The sequence below is a fragment of the Strongylocentrotus purpuratus genome, unplaced genomic scaffold (genome assembly GCF_000002235.5).
Source record: "Strongylocentrotus purpuratus isolate Spur 01 unplaced genomic scaffold, Spur_5.0 spur5_scaffold_4, whole genome shotgun sequence".
NCBI lineage: Eukaryota > Metazoa > Echinodermata > Echinoidea > Camarodonta > Strongylocentrotidae > Strongylocentrotus > Strongylocentrotus purpuratus.
In genome coordinates this window covers 31,901,649-31,919,385 of record NW_022145610.1, presented here as the reverse complement: position 1 = coordinate 31,919,385, position 17,737 = coordinate 31,901,649, and the positions used below count along the sequence as shown (strand labels likewise).

General features: G+C 38.3%; 1 protein-coding gene and 1 non-coding gene across 4 annotated transcripts in view; both read right to left on the bottom strand.

The window, feature by feature from the left end:
• LOC581874 (nucleoporin NUP188 homolog) overlaps positions 1–17,737 on the bottom strand; it is a 43,371-nt gene that overhangs the window by 2,140 nt on the left and 23,494 nt on the right. For 2 of the 3 annotated variants that reach the window (XR_004066311.1, XM_030997119.1), the window contains exons 30-48: positions 17,131–17,199; positions 16,417–16,520; positions 15,632–15,701; positions 14,979–15,052; positions 14,356–14,431; positions 13,176–13,307; positions 12,297–12,460; positions 10,720–10,886; positions 9,204–9,421; positions 8,593–8,736; positions 7,785–7,853; positions 7,032–7,142; positions 6,355–6,498; positions 5,001–5,213; positions 4,047–4,192; positions 3,448–3,526; positions 2,639–2,770; positions 1,723–1,802; positions 521–650 (exon numbers count right to left, since the gene is read on the bottom strand). Coding sequence is in view for 2 of the 3 variants with exons in the window: in XM_030997119.1 (XP_030852979.1) it covers positions 521–650; positions 1,723–1,802; positions 2,639–2,770; positions 3,448–3,526; positions 4,047–4,192; positions 5,001–5,213; positions 6,355–6,498; positions 7,032–7,142; positions 7,785–7,853; positions 8,593–8,736; positions 9,204–9,421; positions 10,720–10,886; positions 12,297–12,460; positions 13,176–13,307; positions 14,356–14,431; positions 14,979–15,052; positions 15,632–15,701; positions 16,417–16,520; positions 17,131–17,199 (2,322 nt within the window). In the remaining variant the exon portion in view is untranslated. The remainder of the gene's footprint in view (positions 1–520; positions 651–1,722; positions 1,803–2,638; positions 2,771–3,447; positions 3,527–4,046; positions 4,193–5,000; positions 5,214–6,354; positions 6,499–7,031; positions 7,143–7,784; positions 7,854–8,592; positions 8,737–9,203; positions 9,422–10,719; positions 10,887–12,296; positions 12,461–13,175; positions 13,308–14,355; positions 14,432–14,978; positions 15,053–15,631; positions 15,702–16,416; positions 16,521–17,130; positions 17,200–17,737) is intronic. The other variant, XM_030997120.1, reaches the window with a different exon arrangement.
• On the bottom strand, positions 9,611–9,683 carry TRNAT-CGU. Its single transcript has one exon. It is a non-coding gene; the product is annotated as a tRNA-Thr (tRNA).

The window sequence follows — 17,737 nt, the reverse complement described above, 5'->3', positions numbered from 1 at the left end:
GAATCATAGTCAACATCATCATAATCATCATCATTATCATCTTCTTCATCTTCATCTTTATCATCAATATCATTATCCTCGGGTGCTGTGGTCGAGTGGTTAAGTTGCCGGACTATCGATCACAAGGTCCGCGGTTCGAGACCCGCCGCAGCACTAATGTCCTTTGGCAAGACATTGATCTACATTTGCCACTCAACCCAGGTGATGTAAAAGGGTACCTGGCAGGAATTAATTCTTTGAAATGCTAGAGCGCCATAATGGCAGCACAGCTAAAGCCGGGTTAATAATCTCTAAGAGGTTAGAGATTGTAATATACGCTATATAAAAACTGAGTATTATTATTATTATTATCATAATCATCATCATCGATATCCCCGTCATTATCACCACTACCACCACCACCATCACCATCACCACTACTATTGCCACCACCAACATCATCATCACAACCATCACCATCATCACCACCACCACCATGGCCATCACACCATCACCATAATCCAGTTGTTTCTCCTCTTACCAATTCTGAACCGAGTTCTCTTTTGAGTAGTTGCCTATCTCTGGTCGGTACAGCTGGATCCCTGAACGTCCTCATCCCCTGAGCCATGATCAGATGAACAGCATTCTCAAGAACAAATAACAGCACTGGCCTGAAAGACATAAACATCCATGGAATGTGATGGTTTAGTTTGATGGTTTGTTGTACCCAACTGCTAAGGAATGTGTATGCTTGTAAGTAAGCAACCAGGGGACTGACAGCTTTAAGTCTTCCTGAGGGACTTAGTAATGAAGATTAATGCCTTACTGAAGGGCACTAATGCACTGACTTGGTTTTGAACTCAGGACCTCCAGGTTACGAGACCACTGCTCTACCACTGAGCCACCTCTTCTCCTCCTCAAATAGCGTTTTTTTCCCTTGATTTTCAATAAAGAGATTAATGGTTTGATTCACAGCCCTGTACTGATGTCCTTCAGCAAGTGCTTAATCAATATATGCTACTTTCAACTCAGGGGGTGTTTCACAAAGATTCTAAGTTTAACTTAACTCTAAGTTGGACTTAACAATTATGGAAAGCCGTTGGCATCTTTGAAAATATTTTGTAAAAGTTATTTTAAAAGGCATTAAATGTTGATTTAAATCATTCATATTTTCTATTATCAAGGATATTTCATGTTCTTGATGTGGAATTTATGAAAACTCTAAAATACTTCAAATTTTTCCTTTTGAATAAATTTCATTGTAAGGCTACAAATGGCTCTCCATAAAACTTAAGTTCAACTTAGAGTTAAGTTTGACTTAGAATCTTTGTGAAACAGCCCCCAGGTGTGATGAAGGGGTTAGTAACCGGTAATAAGAAATTCTTTGACCAATGGAGCACTGTAAAAATAGCCGGGCTAAAGCCAGAATAATAGCAAGAGTGGACGGAGCATCAAGGGATGCCTACCACAAACATTGTATAAGAATACAATAATACTATCATTATCATTTCAGTTACTATTGCATGTTCTATTTGGCTAGGTGAAAAAAATTCAGTCCAAACTATTACTAAGTGAAATATTTCAAAAAATAGAATAGAACTTTCTACCAAGTAAGGGACCTTGTCTGCCATCTACAGTATGCAACTGCTTTAATTACACTGTAAGCTGTTCTGTAACTCAACTGTTGATGGACACACATATAATTATGAAAAAGTGATTCAGAAGTGTATCTCCATTCCTTACCTTTGCATGGTCTTTGCATCTGAGGGGGAAGCAGCAGGTTTCTGATCTAACACCTTCATGGGTGATTTATTAACATCCAGCTGAAAAATATGATTAAAATGCAAATAAAGTTTGGTGGAGGTTAATAGGTTAAAGGTAGAAAAGCATAATTTTTCTACATTTCTAAAGGCTTGATCAGATATGGCATGGTAGACTGCCACAAAAAAGCAGCTGTCTGCTTGCTTTCATCTATGTGTAAATGAATTGCAACTGAGCCCCAAAAAGGACTTGCACGTATTCACAGAGCTCTGTGTTATAAGATACAGAATTGTGAATTGCAATTAACATCACCATAAAAATGTTTAAAAATCTGTGGCGGTTTTGCTGCGTCATATCTGAGCCAGGCTTTATACACCTACACGCATGTTGTTCTCATAAAAACACCACAGAAACAGTGGGTTACTTCAAGTTATTGAAGGGGCTAATGTATAAAGGGGAGGGGGGTCCATACACTGAAGCAATTATATACAGTTAACAACTAAATTACCCATACCCATACCAAGTTTTTTAATTTTTTAAGTATGAGAAAAATTGATTTGTCTTGATAATGTCTCTAGAGAATATGACATACCGGTATCAAAGCTTACATCTCAAGTATCCAACAAAGGCACTAATTTAACCAGTCCACCTTTCATTTTTAAGTAACAAAAAAAAGAGTAAATATCAAATTTACGAGTATGAATATTGCAGTTGTTAACTATATTCTAATTTTACAACAAGTAATGACAGCTCAGTAAATTCAATCTAAAAATTAAACCAAAAGAGAAAAAAGGCACTATTACATTCATTTCAAACATTCTTGTTCCACATCTTACATGTATTTAAAGTTAAAAAAATAGAAAATGAGAAAAACATGGAATTCCAGGCTGCACAATACCTTTGGTAGCATTTGAAGGCACCAGTTAATGCATGAGATGAGCGTTCCAAATGAAGCTGGTGTTTTTTGGTCAAGAGAGGGAGTGCTGAAGCCAAGGCAGTAGAGCATTGGATATTCGGACACGTCAAGACTCTGTAAATGAAATACATGTACATCCAATAAAGGGGTAAGAATAGTACTGTGTTAATAGTTGCATGCCCAGGGGAAATCTGACGTAGAAGTATACTACCTCACATTGAGTAACATGGGGTTAATATCCTTTAAATAAATCATTCATGCTTTTTAAATCTTTTTTTTTTTATAGATACCGGTAAATAGCCTTCGTATCATTATAATGTATTTGGCATTTTGCAGTAGATCCCCAAGACAGTATAAAAAATGAGTTCACAAAAAATGACAAGCATCATATAGACACTCGTGCACAAGGCAAAGAGGCCTGGGAAGAAAATGTAAACTAAATAATCATGGCCTATGGGGCCTTCTTCATTCAAAGAAATCTTATCTTAACAATTTGGGTTTCTTTAAGTTACAAATATTACCCCTCAGAAAATGAAGAACGGTATACATCTCATGGAATGCTTCAGACAGCAATCAACAACTTATATAGCGCTTAATACAATGTCTCTAAGCACTTTATAGATATACTATTACCCCCGTCATTGGATTCAGTGCTTGCCCGCACACTCTGTGTGTACAATCTCCACTCCCTAGGGAGCATTCCAGCCAGGCATTACATGACGCTCAAAAACTGTTTGACCAACAATGACGGTCGCATCCTACCAGGAACCCATTTAACACCTTTCACTCACCTGGTTGAGAAGTGATTCTAGAAGATCTGGACTGAAGAGGCGGAATGAAGCTAACGTTCTGCTCATGATAACTAGAAGTCTATACAAGAAAAGAAAAAATATTTTTAAAAAAGGAAATAAAAGATATTCATATTACATAATGTACATTGTACTAAAACAAAACAAAAAATCAACCAATTTTAATAATTAAAAAACTTTTTAATCTATAAATGTAACCAAAGGTAAACAAACTCCTGGGAGGAGACAGAAAGTACATTATAAGAAATATGACATTGTGTACTGCAATCTGTATCATTTGCAAGGCAGTCAAACCAGATTTGGTACTGAACAGATAAAGTGACCCCTCCCATCCACTTCCTTTCACCTAAATAGGGCGAGACTACTTGACTTAGAATGTAGTTCTTGTTTATTTGTAAGTACAAATTTTTGAAGAAGAAAAAGTGTGTAAGGAATTCAAGACAAAAGTGTAATATGCCATCTACTGCATTTCTAAGGCAGTCATAGTAGATTTGATACTGATGGGTTAAATTGACCCCCATCCTCACCCCTCCCCCCCCCCCCCCCCCCCCCACCTGCCTGAATAGGACCAGTCCACTCACCTGGACTGCACTTCTTGAGCATCGTCACTAATACTGGCATCTGATTGGTCGGTTGAGACCTGGTGTTGTAGTAACCTCCTAGGTACCTTTTGCATTACTTGGGATAAGGGTTGGCTCTGACTGGCGTCCTTGGCATTCGTCTTCATCTTCAGAGCATCAAAGATTCAGAATGAGGAACATTAATTTCTTGTTAAAAAGGAGTAATGCCTTCAAATACTCATGATAAACTAAATAATACACCATTAATGTTTGTTCTTGTTTTTTTTCTTCTCAGTTTCTGCATTGTCTTTGGGATATGGAGAAAAATCTTATCTGTCTTTATAGGCAACTGTCTGTCTGCCCTTTTACTGTTGTAGGCTGCTTCAACCTGCCCCCCCCCCCTTCCAATTGGTAATGCATCTAATGATTTTTATCAAAAAAAAGTTTGCTTTCTTTTAGAAATTCAGAATGGGTTCATTTATTGTGGATTTAAGATATAATGCAACATTCTAAATGAACAAAGAAAAAACACAAAACCGACACCAGTACCAACCAACATCACTATCAACACCATCACCAACACCAACACCACCATTACCACATCATACCTCTAGCATGTGCTGCAGTAGCCTCAGCCTGATAAGAAATGCCACACAACTTATTATTTCAATATTCATATCCTTCTTCATCCACATCATCACCACCATCATTATGAACATCAGCACCACCACCACCATGGACATCATCACCACCATTAGGCTTTTAAAAAAAGATGGTGTATTGCCCTTTAGGTACCAGAAGGGTCGGTTTGTCGGAAACCTTTTTATTTTATTTCCTCTTCGGGCAGATATTAATTAGTTTTGAATGCAACCGTAGATTTCAAGATTTTGGGGTCGGTCGCAAAGGGCAATTCAACTTTTTTTTTTAAAGGCCTTATGATCACCACATACCACAATGAATATCTCCACACCCTACCTCTAGCATGTGCTGCAGTAGCCTGGGCCTTATGAGAAGCGCCACACAGCTCTGTGTGAGCCTTGCTAGGGTCTCCTGCAGCAGGGCTAGTTCAGCAGGCATGTTGAACCTCCACTGACGGGTGTGATGAGCCAGCTGGTATACCAGGGAGGTGGTAGCCTGCGCCTCCTCCAGCTGGAGGGGGCTCTGAAGAAGGTACACCGACTCCAGACACTACAAGAGAAGAAATACAGGAGAAAATACTTTAACTTCATCAAAGACAAAAACAAGCAATACATACATATGTATGTTGTAGAGGTGTTGGGGTCGAGTGGATATGTCGCCGGACTGTCGATCACAAGGTCCGCGGCTGGATTCCCGCCGCCGCACTAATATTCTTTGGCAAGACATTGATCTACATTTGCCACGCTCCACCCAGGTGAAGTAAATGGGTACCTGGTAGGGATTTATTCCTTGAAATGCTAGAGCGCCGTATGGCAGCCGTGCTAAAGCCAGGGTAATAATCAGGAGCGCCAGGAGGGTCAAATCTGACTGACATGAGCACTATACAAGAACCCACTATTATTATTGTATTTACACTATTGTTCTTGTTTCTGGTTCAAATGGCTTAGTGGTTGAGCAATGGTCTCATAGCCAGGTGGCCCTGGGTTCAAAACCAAGTTGATGCCCTAGTACCCTTTGGTAAGACATTAATCCTCATTACCATGTCCCATATAGAGGACTTACAGCCTTTACAAGCAGCACTTAGGTAAAACAACCCAACAAACCAATATTCAAGGCCATGTACAATAATGGCAAGGATCAAGGATGTAAATCACTTTCCACCCCCTATTTCATTGTTCATGCTTAGAATTCATGACAAACTGTCATCAAGAACATTTAAAATGAATGGTTGATACAATTGCATGAATGCCAATTTTTAGAGCACATACATGTATTCTGAGATAGAATACATACATTCTTAATAGTTTAAACCTGCAAGAGAATAGACCTCCTTCAAAGCACTTCAGGGGAGTGTTTCACAAAGATCCTAAGTTGAACTTATCTCTAAGTAGGACTTAAAAATTATGGAAAGCGGTTAGCATCTATGAAAATATTTAGTAAAAGTTATTTTAATAGGCATAAAATGTTGATTCAAATCATTCATATTTTCTTTTATCAAACAGATTTCTTGTTCTTGATGTGGAATTTATAAAAAGTCTAAAATACCTGAATTTTCGCTTTTGAATATATTTCATTTTAAGGCTACAAATGGCTCTCCATAATGTTTAAGTCCAACTTAAGAGTTAAGTTTGACTTATGATCTTTGTGAAACAACCCCCTGGTTCTCAGAATATAGTTTCAAGACTCTCACCTTCATCATCCTCTCACGATGAACTCCAAAGAAGTCCAGTGCGTCGGTCAAGAAGGCATGACTGAGTGTGGCCAGAAGGGTAGCGGTCACTGAGATGGACTCTACATAGATGGTCAGCCAAGACGTGCCGTCTGGTTTCTCACCCTGCAGAATGAAAGTCAGAGAGGTTTTTGTTTTAAACAAGGCTCAATGACAACACCTACTGTGTGATAAATCAGAGTAGTCAAACATCATTTGAATGTACATGTAGCACACATTAGATTTATGAACAGTTGTGGTAATAACGGGATATACAACCTCACACAATCTGACAAAACTTACAATGATAGTTCGAGAGTGGATATGTTTGATATATGCTCATGGATTTCAGTACAAAATTTGTGTAAGTACAGTGATGGGCACAACAAATAAGGAAAGCTGGCTAGTCCCAACCCACATGCATAACATATGTTCTCATACAATATTTTTTCTTTTTTTTAGCAAATTAGTTCCCAGCAAGTTTTCATTTATTTTGTTATATCTTCCTGGTCCCCAAAATAAATAAATCTACTGCATAATAAATGATTAAAAATTTACATGTCAGCCAATTCCTCTCAAAATGCAATTCCATCACCTCAACCGAGATAAGAAAAGAATGTTGAATACTAATCTGGAAGAAATGAAATGTTCCATCCTACCTTTGTCTTCTTGCTCCATGTATAGTCCTGTTCACTGACGTTTTCATGGAGCCATACTAGAGATAGACATGTGTGCTGGATGTACCCAGTGATACGTACTGCTTCAGCAGTCTGGTATCGACCAAAATGAAAAAAGAAAGGAATGTTCAATTAAAGAGTTCTAATTGACTGCTATATCCAATCAAATTCAACTTCAACTTTGTTAATCAGGACATGAAATTATGTTAATTCACTCAAAAATAGGATTCTTAATGTTTTTTTTAATTCTGACTCTGAGGATTCATGTTCAACTTCATGACTGATGTAACATCTATAACATTGCCCTTTTGTTTTGTTTTTCCAGTTGACAAGACTGTACATATAAATTATATAAAACATCGCAAGTCAAAGTCACTCCATTATAAGATATCACAAAGCTTCAATAAAGTACATACTCCTATTACCCATCCTCTCCAACCGGCGCTATAGTTCTCCTTAGAACTATAAGCTAAGAAAGATAACCAACAGTCTTTTTCAAGACTACACCAACAGTCCTTTTCAGGACTACACACCCTCAAGAAAGAAACATTACTGAGAGTCCTTTTCAGGACTCCCCAATCCTCCCCCCTCACTCACATGGTGCAACCGCAAGCCTACTGTATAAAGTACATACATGAACATAGTCCTTTTCTCAAATGTTATGTCTGTTTGGGTAGGAAGAATAAACTGGTTATGGTGCTGGATAAGTGCAAGGGGCGGGGTAGTTGTACTTACCGGTGGAATGGCTGCTAGATCTTTGAGAAGTACCATCACAGCCTCAACATAATGCAAGCCCTTCTTTGCCTGAAACAAATAGAAAAGATGGAAAATATACAATACAGTGTAACTGTCTGGGTCAAATGCATTCACGAAAGATACATGCTCATATTGTGGGAAAATTATGTTTTTGTTTCTTTGGTATCAAGCTTCTAAATCAAGTTCTTTATGTCATCATATTTTGTTAGGGTTAAAATTCTCATCTTCACTATCATCATTTTAAGTATCATCACTGTCAAAGGTATCATTATTCTAACCATTAAAACTATCATTATCATCACTAACATCACCATCAGCAGCAGCAATATCATTATAATAATAATAATAGCACGTTCTTATATAGCGCTTTTAAGGACCGCAGGCCCTCTCAAAGTGCTTTACAGATAAGTATATTATTTCCCTGGTCATCGGATTCAGGCTTACCTGCACACAATGTATACACTCTACACTCCCTGGGGAGCATTCCAGCCAGGCGTCATTTTTACAAGCGCACACTTGCTAATCTAAGCACATTAGCTTTCGCATACTACCGGGTACCCATTTAACACCTGGGTGGAGAGTGGCAAATGTAAATCAATGTCTTGCCAAAGGACATAAGTGCTGCGGCGGGACTTGAACCGCGGACCTTGTGATCCACAGTCCAGTGACATATCCACTCGACCACAACACCTCTACATTAGTATACATTGCACTACCACAAGTCATTATCATTCTCCTCTACCACCTATCCCTCATCTCCATCAATCAACCTCTATTCCATCCTCACCTGTAAGCATGCTTGGAGAGTGCTAAGGAGTAGCGATACAACGCTCTGTTCCCTGATCAGAGGCATCCACTGGTCTGCATGGTCAGCTTGACTCAACAGAACCTCATCCAACAGATATGCAGCTATCACTGGAAGCTGTATCGGCTGAAGAACATATTCAAAGTTTATCAAAAATTTGTTACTTTAGTACCAACAGTTTGAGATGGGAAACAGTTATGACTTTGACGAAGGTAATGGTACTATTTAACATTTAGAAAATACTTTAATATGCATGAATCTTTTCTTGATTTGGGGAAAATATGCATATTGAAAAGTTTCGGGAAAAGATATCACCACCTAGTTTGTTTCATAATTTGACAGTTTTACAAAAGCAATGTTACAATTGAACAACCATGGGGATGTCTAAGGCATTTTCCAGGGAGGAAAATTGAGGGGTTTCCATTTTGACTGTGATAAAAACTGGCAACTTCTTTTGACTCTTGCCTTCTTTTTTAAACAAAAGCTGGTAAAAGGTCAAAATGCACTTCTCAATAATGCCCCTTTGTATCCCCCCAACCCTCCATCCCTCTTGGAAGAAGAAAATATGTAATTTAAGAATGGGAAATACATACAGCAGTACTTGCAGCCTTGGTAACCTTGTCCCCTTGACTTCGAAGCACTAGCTCCTCAGCTGCACCAGTCCTGTCAAGGTCTTCCATGGTGATGTCTAAGGCAACTTCCTGGGTAGGAGGTTGAGGGACTGACTTGGGGGGCTTGTGATAGGTCTTGCTGTGCTGTAATGCTACACAGATTGGAGGTAGGAGTCTCTCCATCAGCGATAGCTCAATACCTGTGGTAGGAACAAGGATAATAATAATAATAATAACGTTTTATGTACCCAGGGTAGCCACTTCAGTTATGAAACTGCTCTTCCAGCGGGCTCTGCATAGCATAATATGTTGTTACTACCCTTTTCCAATTTAATATGCTGAGCGCCTAGCTAGAAGGCAGAAGGTCCCATTGTTATAAGTCTTTGGTATGACTCGGCCGGGGTTCGAACCCACGACCTCCCGTTCACGAGGCGGGTGCTCTAACCACTGAGCCACCATGCCCGGTATGGATGGAAGAAAGAATGGATTCGCAAGGGTGGATACTCTTCACCATTGCCATCATTTAAATTAATTAAATCTTTGCAAGACTCATGACCATCATCACTTCCACCAACCCTTCATCCCCATTTCTGTCATCAAATTCTTCTGATGTTTATCATCCAAAATTAGCATACATAAAACCTAGGCATCTGCACAGCCTTCACCAAACAATCATATTAGTATATTCATTATCCCTGCTTCCCTGCTCAATGTCAAGGCCATGACAGTCACAACCACCATCTCCATCACCATCCCCAGTACCATCGCCATCATCAGAGTCAGAGTCAGAGTCAACAACGACATCAACACCACCACCACCTCCTCCTCCATCACCACTGATACCAACATCACCAACATCATCATCCCCAACACCGTCATCATCATCATCATCAACATCATCATCATCATCATCATCATCATCTTCGCCAACACCATCATCATCAGCATTACCACCAACATCATCAGCAGCAGCATTATCTCCAGTAATATCATCCCCAAAACCACCATCATCATCATCAAAATCATCATCATCATCATCATCTTTGCCAACACCATCATCATCAGCATTACCACCAACATCATCAGCAGCAGCATTATCACCAGTAATTCCATCCCCAAAACCACCATCATCATCATCAAAATCATCATCATCATCATCATCTTCGCCAACACCATCATCATCAGCATTACCACCAACATCATCAGCAGCAGCATTATCACCAGTAATATCATCCCCAAAACCACCATCATCATCATCATCATCACCAACACCATCATCATCATCATCATCATCATCACCACCACCAACACCATCTTCATCATCATCATCAAATTCATCCTCATCATCACCACCACCACCACCACCACCACCACCACCTCCTCCACCACCACTGATATACCACCACCACCACCATCATCATGCCTGCCATCCTACTCCCAAAGTCATCCCCACCAACATCATCATCACAATTACTACCATCATCATCATATGACTTACCCTCCTTATCCTTAGTTTGTTTCAGACGCCTGTGTCTTAAGACATTGGTAAGGGCTCCCATCATGGCTGCCTGGCAACGCCTCAATAGGGGCGTGTCCTCCGAGGCAAGAATGGCCTCCAGTGTGCCTACCAGGAGCTTGACCTTGGACCATTGACCACTTAGATTGCTGAACAGGGAGAAATCATTTCTTTTTTTAAAGCCCATCTGCAGTAGTTTGGCCAGGAGGGATTAGACCTCCCTGCATGGTCACTGACAGGTGGTTATTTCATCAAATCAGCTCTCAGTGAATATAATAAAAAGGGGACCATGAGGGACCATGGTCACTGATTAGGTATTGTTTGCTATATAGAGGGCGCAAGTACATGTAGCTATAAGTAGTGCAGTGGGGCTTTGATGAGATGAGCTTTAAAGATTAAGGTACATACTTCCTCATTCCCATGTCTGAATAGAGTTGTGTGTTACAGAAAGTTATCAAAGTGATAAGAAAGTCATGTATTTTTTCCCTTTCAAAGTAACTGATTTGTAGATAACAATTACTAGAAATAGGTGTAACAATGGTTACTACATTGGATATGATCAGTAGAATTACAAGTACAATTATAATAATGATTCAAAATACACCAATACCGGTCATAGGGCCAATAAAGATGATAAAAATCATAATAAAATAAAGATTGGAAAACTTTCATAAAATGTGACTAATTTGTGATGGAAACAAATTTGATGAGACAGGCTCCAGTGACAACTGTACGAAAGTTAATTTCCTTTACTAACTGATTAAAGGGGAAGTCCACCCTGAAATTAAGTTAGTTTTAATAGGAGTAGAAAAATGAGAGAAACAAGTCAGTGAAAGTTTGAGCAAATTCCGATTAAAAATAAGGAAGTTAGGAATTTTGAAGTTGTGATCAATCAAACACAAATTGGCAACTCTATGACGTATCATGCGAGCTCAACTTCCATTTGCTCAGTACTAAAAAAATCTAAAATTTTCATTTTCTCTCAAGAAAAATTTCAACCATACATGCACCCTAAATATAATAATTGCAAATATGTTTCTATACTCCCCCTGCAAGGAACAAATATATATTCCGTCATCAATAACGAAGAAAACATGATTTTATGGAATATTATGCACAAAGCAAATGAAGGAGAGCTCATATAATAAGTCACAGAGTTGCCAATTTGTATTTGATTGATCACAACTTCAATAATTCATAACTTTCTTATTTTCATTCAGAATTTGCTCAAACTTTCACTCACCTGATTTTCTTATTATTCTGCCTCTATCGAAACAAACTTATTTTTGGGGGTGGACTTTCCCTTTAAGAAGATTCAACCCTGGACCCTACAAAATACCTGAATATTAACCCTAACCTTGACCATAAACGTTATCCTAAACTTCATAGCAACTCAATTTATAACTCTAAATCCTTAAAGAAATAAAGCTTAGAGCAAATGTTGTAAGACCAAATGGTGGATCACCTGTGTTGCAATGATGTAAAAGTGTCCATAATAACTGTGATTACATTAATAACAATCATGGTAAAATATTGCAATGAAATATATTGAGCCGTACCACTTCCATCTGGTGACCAGCGTGAGGTAGACAGATGAGAGCAGAGCGAGAGCCTTGGCGTTGAAGATAGAGTCCAGGTTCTGGGCTTGTTTGTGGATAGCAGCAACCAAGTCATTGAGGATGGTGGATTGTGTGGCAGTTTCATTGATGGACAAGGCTTTGAACTTCAACGATCAACAAGAATAAAAAATGTCAATCAAAACAATCATGCAATTGTTGGCACTCATTGAACCACCAGTCGGTGTACATCGCTTCTACTCATATCATTGCATATCATTTCAATATTTTTGTTCACCATCACACCCACCTCTTATGTATCAATAGAAATAAAGAGCAACAAATTTATCATTATTAATTCCGCACTTTCAATCATCAACCAATGATATACAATATACAAAATGTTAACACAGTAATTTGAAGAAGTGTCGTGATCGAGTGGTTTAAACACTTGACTTGCAATTCAAAGGTCGTGGTTCGATCCCGATATGGCACTAATGTCTTTGGCAAGGCATTAATCTACATTTGCCACACTCAACCCAGGTGAGGTAAATGGGTACCTGGCAGGAATTAATTCCCTTAAAATGCTAGAGCGCTGTAATGGCAGCTAGGCTAAAGCCCGGATAATAATTAATGCGCCTCGGAATAGAATTTCTAGATAGACGGCGCTATAGAAATGCCTATAATTATAATTAATTATTATTATTAATTGCCTAATGACCTGAAGGCCTGGGAAAAGAACAGTTAAACTGAATAATAATGACCCACATGCCTTCCGTCCCAAACTCAATAAAGTGCATTAGTGTTTAATACAATACACAGAAATCTCCAACATTACCCCCTTGCCTCTTGCAGTATCACCAACATTGTCATTTGACTTACCTTCTGTGATGCAGCTACCACTAAGACCGTCCTCCAAGCCTGAAGCAGGACCAGTCCCTCGTGTTCTCTCAACGTGTACTCTTCAACATCTACGTTTGTAGGAGCGTAAGCCTCTAGCACCTCACCAACGTACTGACAAGGGTCAAATAGAGAACGGCAAATATGAAGTATCAAGTTTGCAACGATTGTGAGATATTTGCAGGACATTGATCTGCTTCCTCTGTCCATGTATCATAATAATAAAAAAAAAAAACATGATAATAAAAACAAACCATAATAATAAAAACAAACCATAATAATAAAAAAAAAAAAAACATAATAATAAAAACAAACCATAATAATCAAATAATAATCATAATAAACAAATCATTTTCAATGTTCAATATCTTTCATATATTCCTAGCATCAAACAATGAAGTATCACATTCTCACAGATTGGAAAATATTCACATGATCTTGAAATGCTTCCTGTGTTCATGCATCATCATAATAAAACCAAACAAATTTCACTGCTCAATACCTCAATTCAAATATTCATCGCGTCAAACTACGGGCAGAGGTTGTATAGTTTTAGCTCTCATCGCTCATACATCTGCTCCATGTTTTAGGGCTCTAAATCAAAAGTTACTCCACTGAAACGCAAAATTGGGGCTTTTGTCCTGCATGGAATATATCCCAGTCACATTTACTGGACCAATACCAGGGGGTGTTTCACAAAGATCCTAAGTTGAACTTATCTCTAAGTTGGAATTAACAATTATGGAAAGCCGTTTGCATCTATGAAAATATTTTGTAAAAGTTATTTTAAAAGGCACACAAGTGTTGATTCAAATCATTCATATTTTCTATTATCAAGGAGATTTCATGTTCTTGATGTGGAATTTTTACAAAAGTCTAAAAAAATATATAATGGTTCTCCATAACTTTAAGTCCAACTTAGAGTTAAGTTCGACTTAAAATCTTTGTGAAACACCCCCCAGACCAACAAAAGAACCATTAGAAAATTACATTACATCACCCACAATGACCAAGATTTTGTAGATTGTAGGCCTGGTAACCCTTTGACTTCTGAATTACCTAATGCCCATAGGCTTAATACAGGGACTATCCTGTTCCTGTAGACAATCGGTTAAGAATCAATTTGGTGGGTTGACAAGAGTAATATGTATATGAAACTCACCTTGGACCAGAACTGGAATCTGTTCTCTTCATCCAACTTCTTCAGGACATCGTCCAAGTCTTTCGGTATACCCGATCTGCAGAAAGCAAATAATTGGGGTATTCAATGTGACTAAGAATCTATGTTTATGTTCACCTAAAACAGCAAGAATTCAACATTTGTACAACCTGTCCATTATTACTTGCAGCGCATGACCACAAATTGCCAGAATACGGTCAATCTATGAAGTCATACTGATTTACTACTCCATAAACCAATAATACTGTTCAGTAGATATCATCTATTTGTAGTTTTGAACATTAAATATAAGATCTTATATACAGTAGGCTTGCAGTTGCACCATGTGAGGGGGGAGGATTGGGAAGTCCTGAAAAGGACTTGGTAATCTTTCTTTCTTGAGTGTGTGTAGTCCTGAAAATGACTGTTGGTTATCTTTCTTAGCTTATAGTTCTAAGGAGAGTTGGAGAGGATGGGTAGTAGGAGTGGCTGGATGTTTTGAACAGGTTGACTATCCGATACTTCTAAGCAGCATCTAAAGATGTTGTATGTTTGCTCTGTGGGAAAGGTTCCTATCTATACTTCCCAGATTACTTGTAATGTACATGTACTTGATTGTTACTTACTGTCCAGCATGGAAGCACTCTAGTGCCAGTATCCTGAAAGCATGAGCCCTGATCTTGATCAGAGAGCTGGTTACCTGTAAGACAAAGCAAATACCAGTTCAATCAAAGGTTTTATCAACTGCACAGACCCCTGAGCAAAACAATCAACAGTTTTCTTATTCAAAAGCCTCAAAATTGATTGGTTATTAATTCATATCAGGAAGAGTTGGACAAGGTAGACTAAGATAACATTATTAGCACTAAATATGAAAAACACAAAAACCACCAGCTTAAGAAAGTGAATAGTTTTGGAGTAGACAACTAGAAGGCATGCAGACTATAGGAAACTTGGGACAAGTATCTGGCAATTATTATACTATCAAAATTGATATTGGTAGATGTCAGAGACCGGACCACAAAAATTTGGGTCAAAATTGAAAAAAATTAAAACTTCCAACTTGTAATATGGTAAAAATGTACAATGGCATTTGTATTGATGATGATGATGATGATGATGATGATGATGATGATGATGAAGATGATGATGATAATGAAGATGATGATGATGATGATGATGATGATGATGACGACAACAGCAATGATGATGATTATGTTTATGATAATGATGATGATTATGATGGGGGTGAGGATAATGGTGATAGTACGATTATTACCTGTGACTCTGGCTCTGGTGCAGGAGGGTTCTTAAAGAGAGGCGCTGCTACATCACTCCAAAACTTAGACCTGGAAAGATAACATGAAGTGACAATTATGTACAGGTTGATGAGGTCATATCATGATGCAATACTGTATAAATGAGCTAAATGCCTAAATATTTGAATCATCTCGCTCGCTCGCTCTCTCGCTCTCTCTCTCTCTCTCTCTCTCTCTCTCTCTCTCTGCCTAACTTGATTTGGTTCTTTCTCTCCAAATAAAAAACAAAAAATAATTCAAAATTCAGCACAAACTATTCTAAAATGTAAGTGCACTCAAGATTATAAATAACTGTTTATAGAATAAGAGAGATAAATTGAGGCAAGTTTTCAATCCAGGGTTTTATTGTTGTTGTCGTTGTTCCTTTCAAACTCTTTATGAGCTACCCACAGCTAAATCACTATTGCTATCATGTGCAAGTACATCTTTTACATTTTCTATATTATATTGAATGTTCAATGCAAATAATTTTACCTTTATTAAGGGTGGTCGGCACGACAAATTCTCATGGTTTTTATGGCCACCCAATTCCAATAATGATCTATCTTGTGTTGTTATCTCACGTATCACTTTATTCTTTTATCATTTTGCCTTATTTTGTGCTCTTGATGGATTTATAATGTTATTCTGTCATGTTTGTATTCTGTTTTGTATATTTTATTGGAATTGAATAAAAACTGATTTGAATTTAATGTAGATGTAGATCTAATTTGGGTCAGTAGGTTCCTGTGTGAATCTTTCCTACCTTTTCCTGAGGATACTGAGAGCCGTCTCTCTTCTGTCCTGCCAGAGAGCTTGGAGGAACCCTAGGGCAGCACAGTGAAGATCAGGGGGGGAGTGGGTGGTGCCCTGCAGGAGAATAAGGAGAAGGAATGATCTTAATACTCTCCAGTCCAGAAGGTCAAGCAATCATAGGTCTCATACAGGTCATGTAATGTTAGGGTCATGTAAATGTCATGTAATGTAAGGGTCATGTAAATGTCATGCGAAGGTCATGCTAAAGTCATGTTGAGGTCATTTCAAAAGTCATGTCAAGGTTATATTAAAGGTCATATAAAAGGTTATGTCAAGGAACATGTATAAGGAGTAAACATAAGTCTCATTAATGTCAAATAATTAGCAAAGAAGGGAGTCAGGAGAAAAGGTTGTGCGCTGCAAGAAAGAGGTCCACATGGTGAAGCACTCAAAGGTTTTAGCATGTCATGCAACGCATACTTCTCAATTTTGAGCTTAACTACAATTCCTTTCGAAATTGGTAGCAATATCGTTCAAAGTACATCCTAAATGAATATCTTATATCATCATTTTGAAGTTCATCTGGACACCGTCTTTAAGAGTTGATGTCAATTGCAACTTTGTACATAAGTGATAGGAGACTACAAATTTGTGATTGATTTCGATCAATCATAACTCTTTACAAGACGGGGCCCAGGTCTCAGAAGTCAAGGTATGCTCCTACCTGTTTGGACTCTTCTAAGATGTCAAGCACAGCATGGATGCAACTGATCTTCCCAATTTCAAGCTCCTGCTGAGATAAGGAAATAAAAAGAAAACATAAGACTGATTCTTAATGCTTTAAAGACACAATGAGAATTATGCGAATTTCTTTGATATATTGTCTGTTTTGGACCAAAAGGGCACTTACTCATTTACTCTGACATATTTAGTCTGATCACAAACCATATTCCTGTATCAAAAGAAGCTGCATATGGACAGAACTATTCCAGTCTAAACTGTTTCTTTAGAAAGGATTGTAGTGGCATAGCATGGATCCTGACATTGAGAGGGCACATGTATGATGGACATGGCGTATTACACGTACGTGATCAAAGGGCAAATTCGTGGAGCTCCAAATAGTTCCCTCTTTAATAGAGATTGGACGTGAGAGGGACCTGTTTAGAGCTCTATGTATTGATCTTTGAGAACATACGTGTGCATGTGTCACAACTATCCCTCTCAATACGCTATGACCACAGGGAGGGGGAAACCCCATTATTCTGAGCGAATGAAATGCAAATTAGCACAGCCATTGATTGGACAGAGAGGGGTAAGCAGGAGTCAGGCAC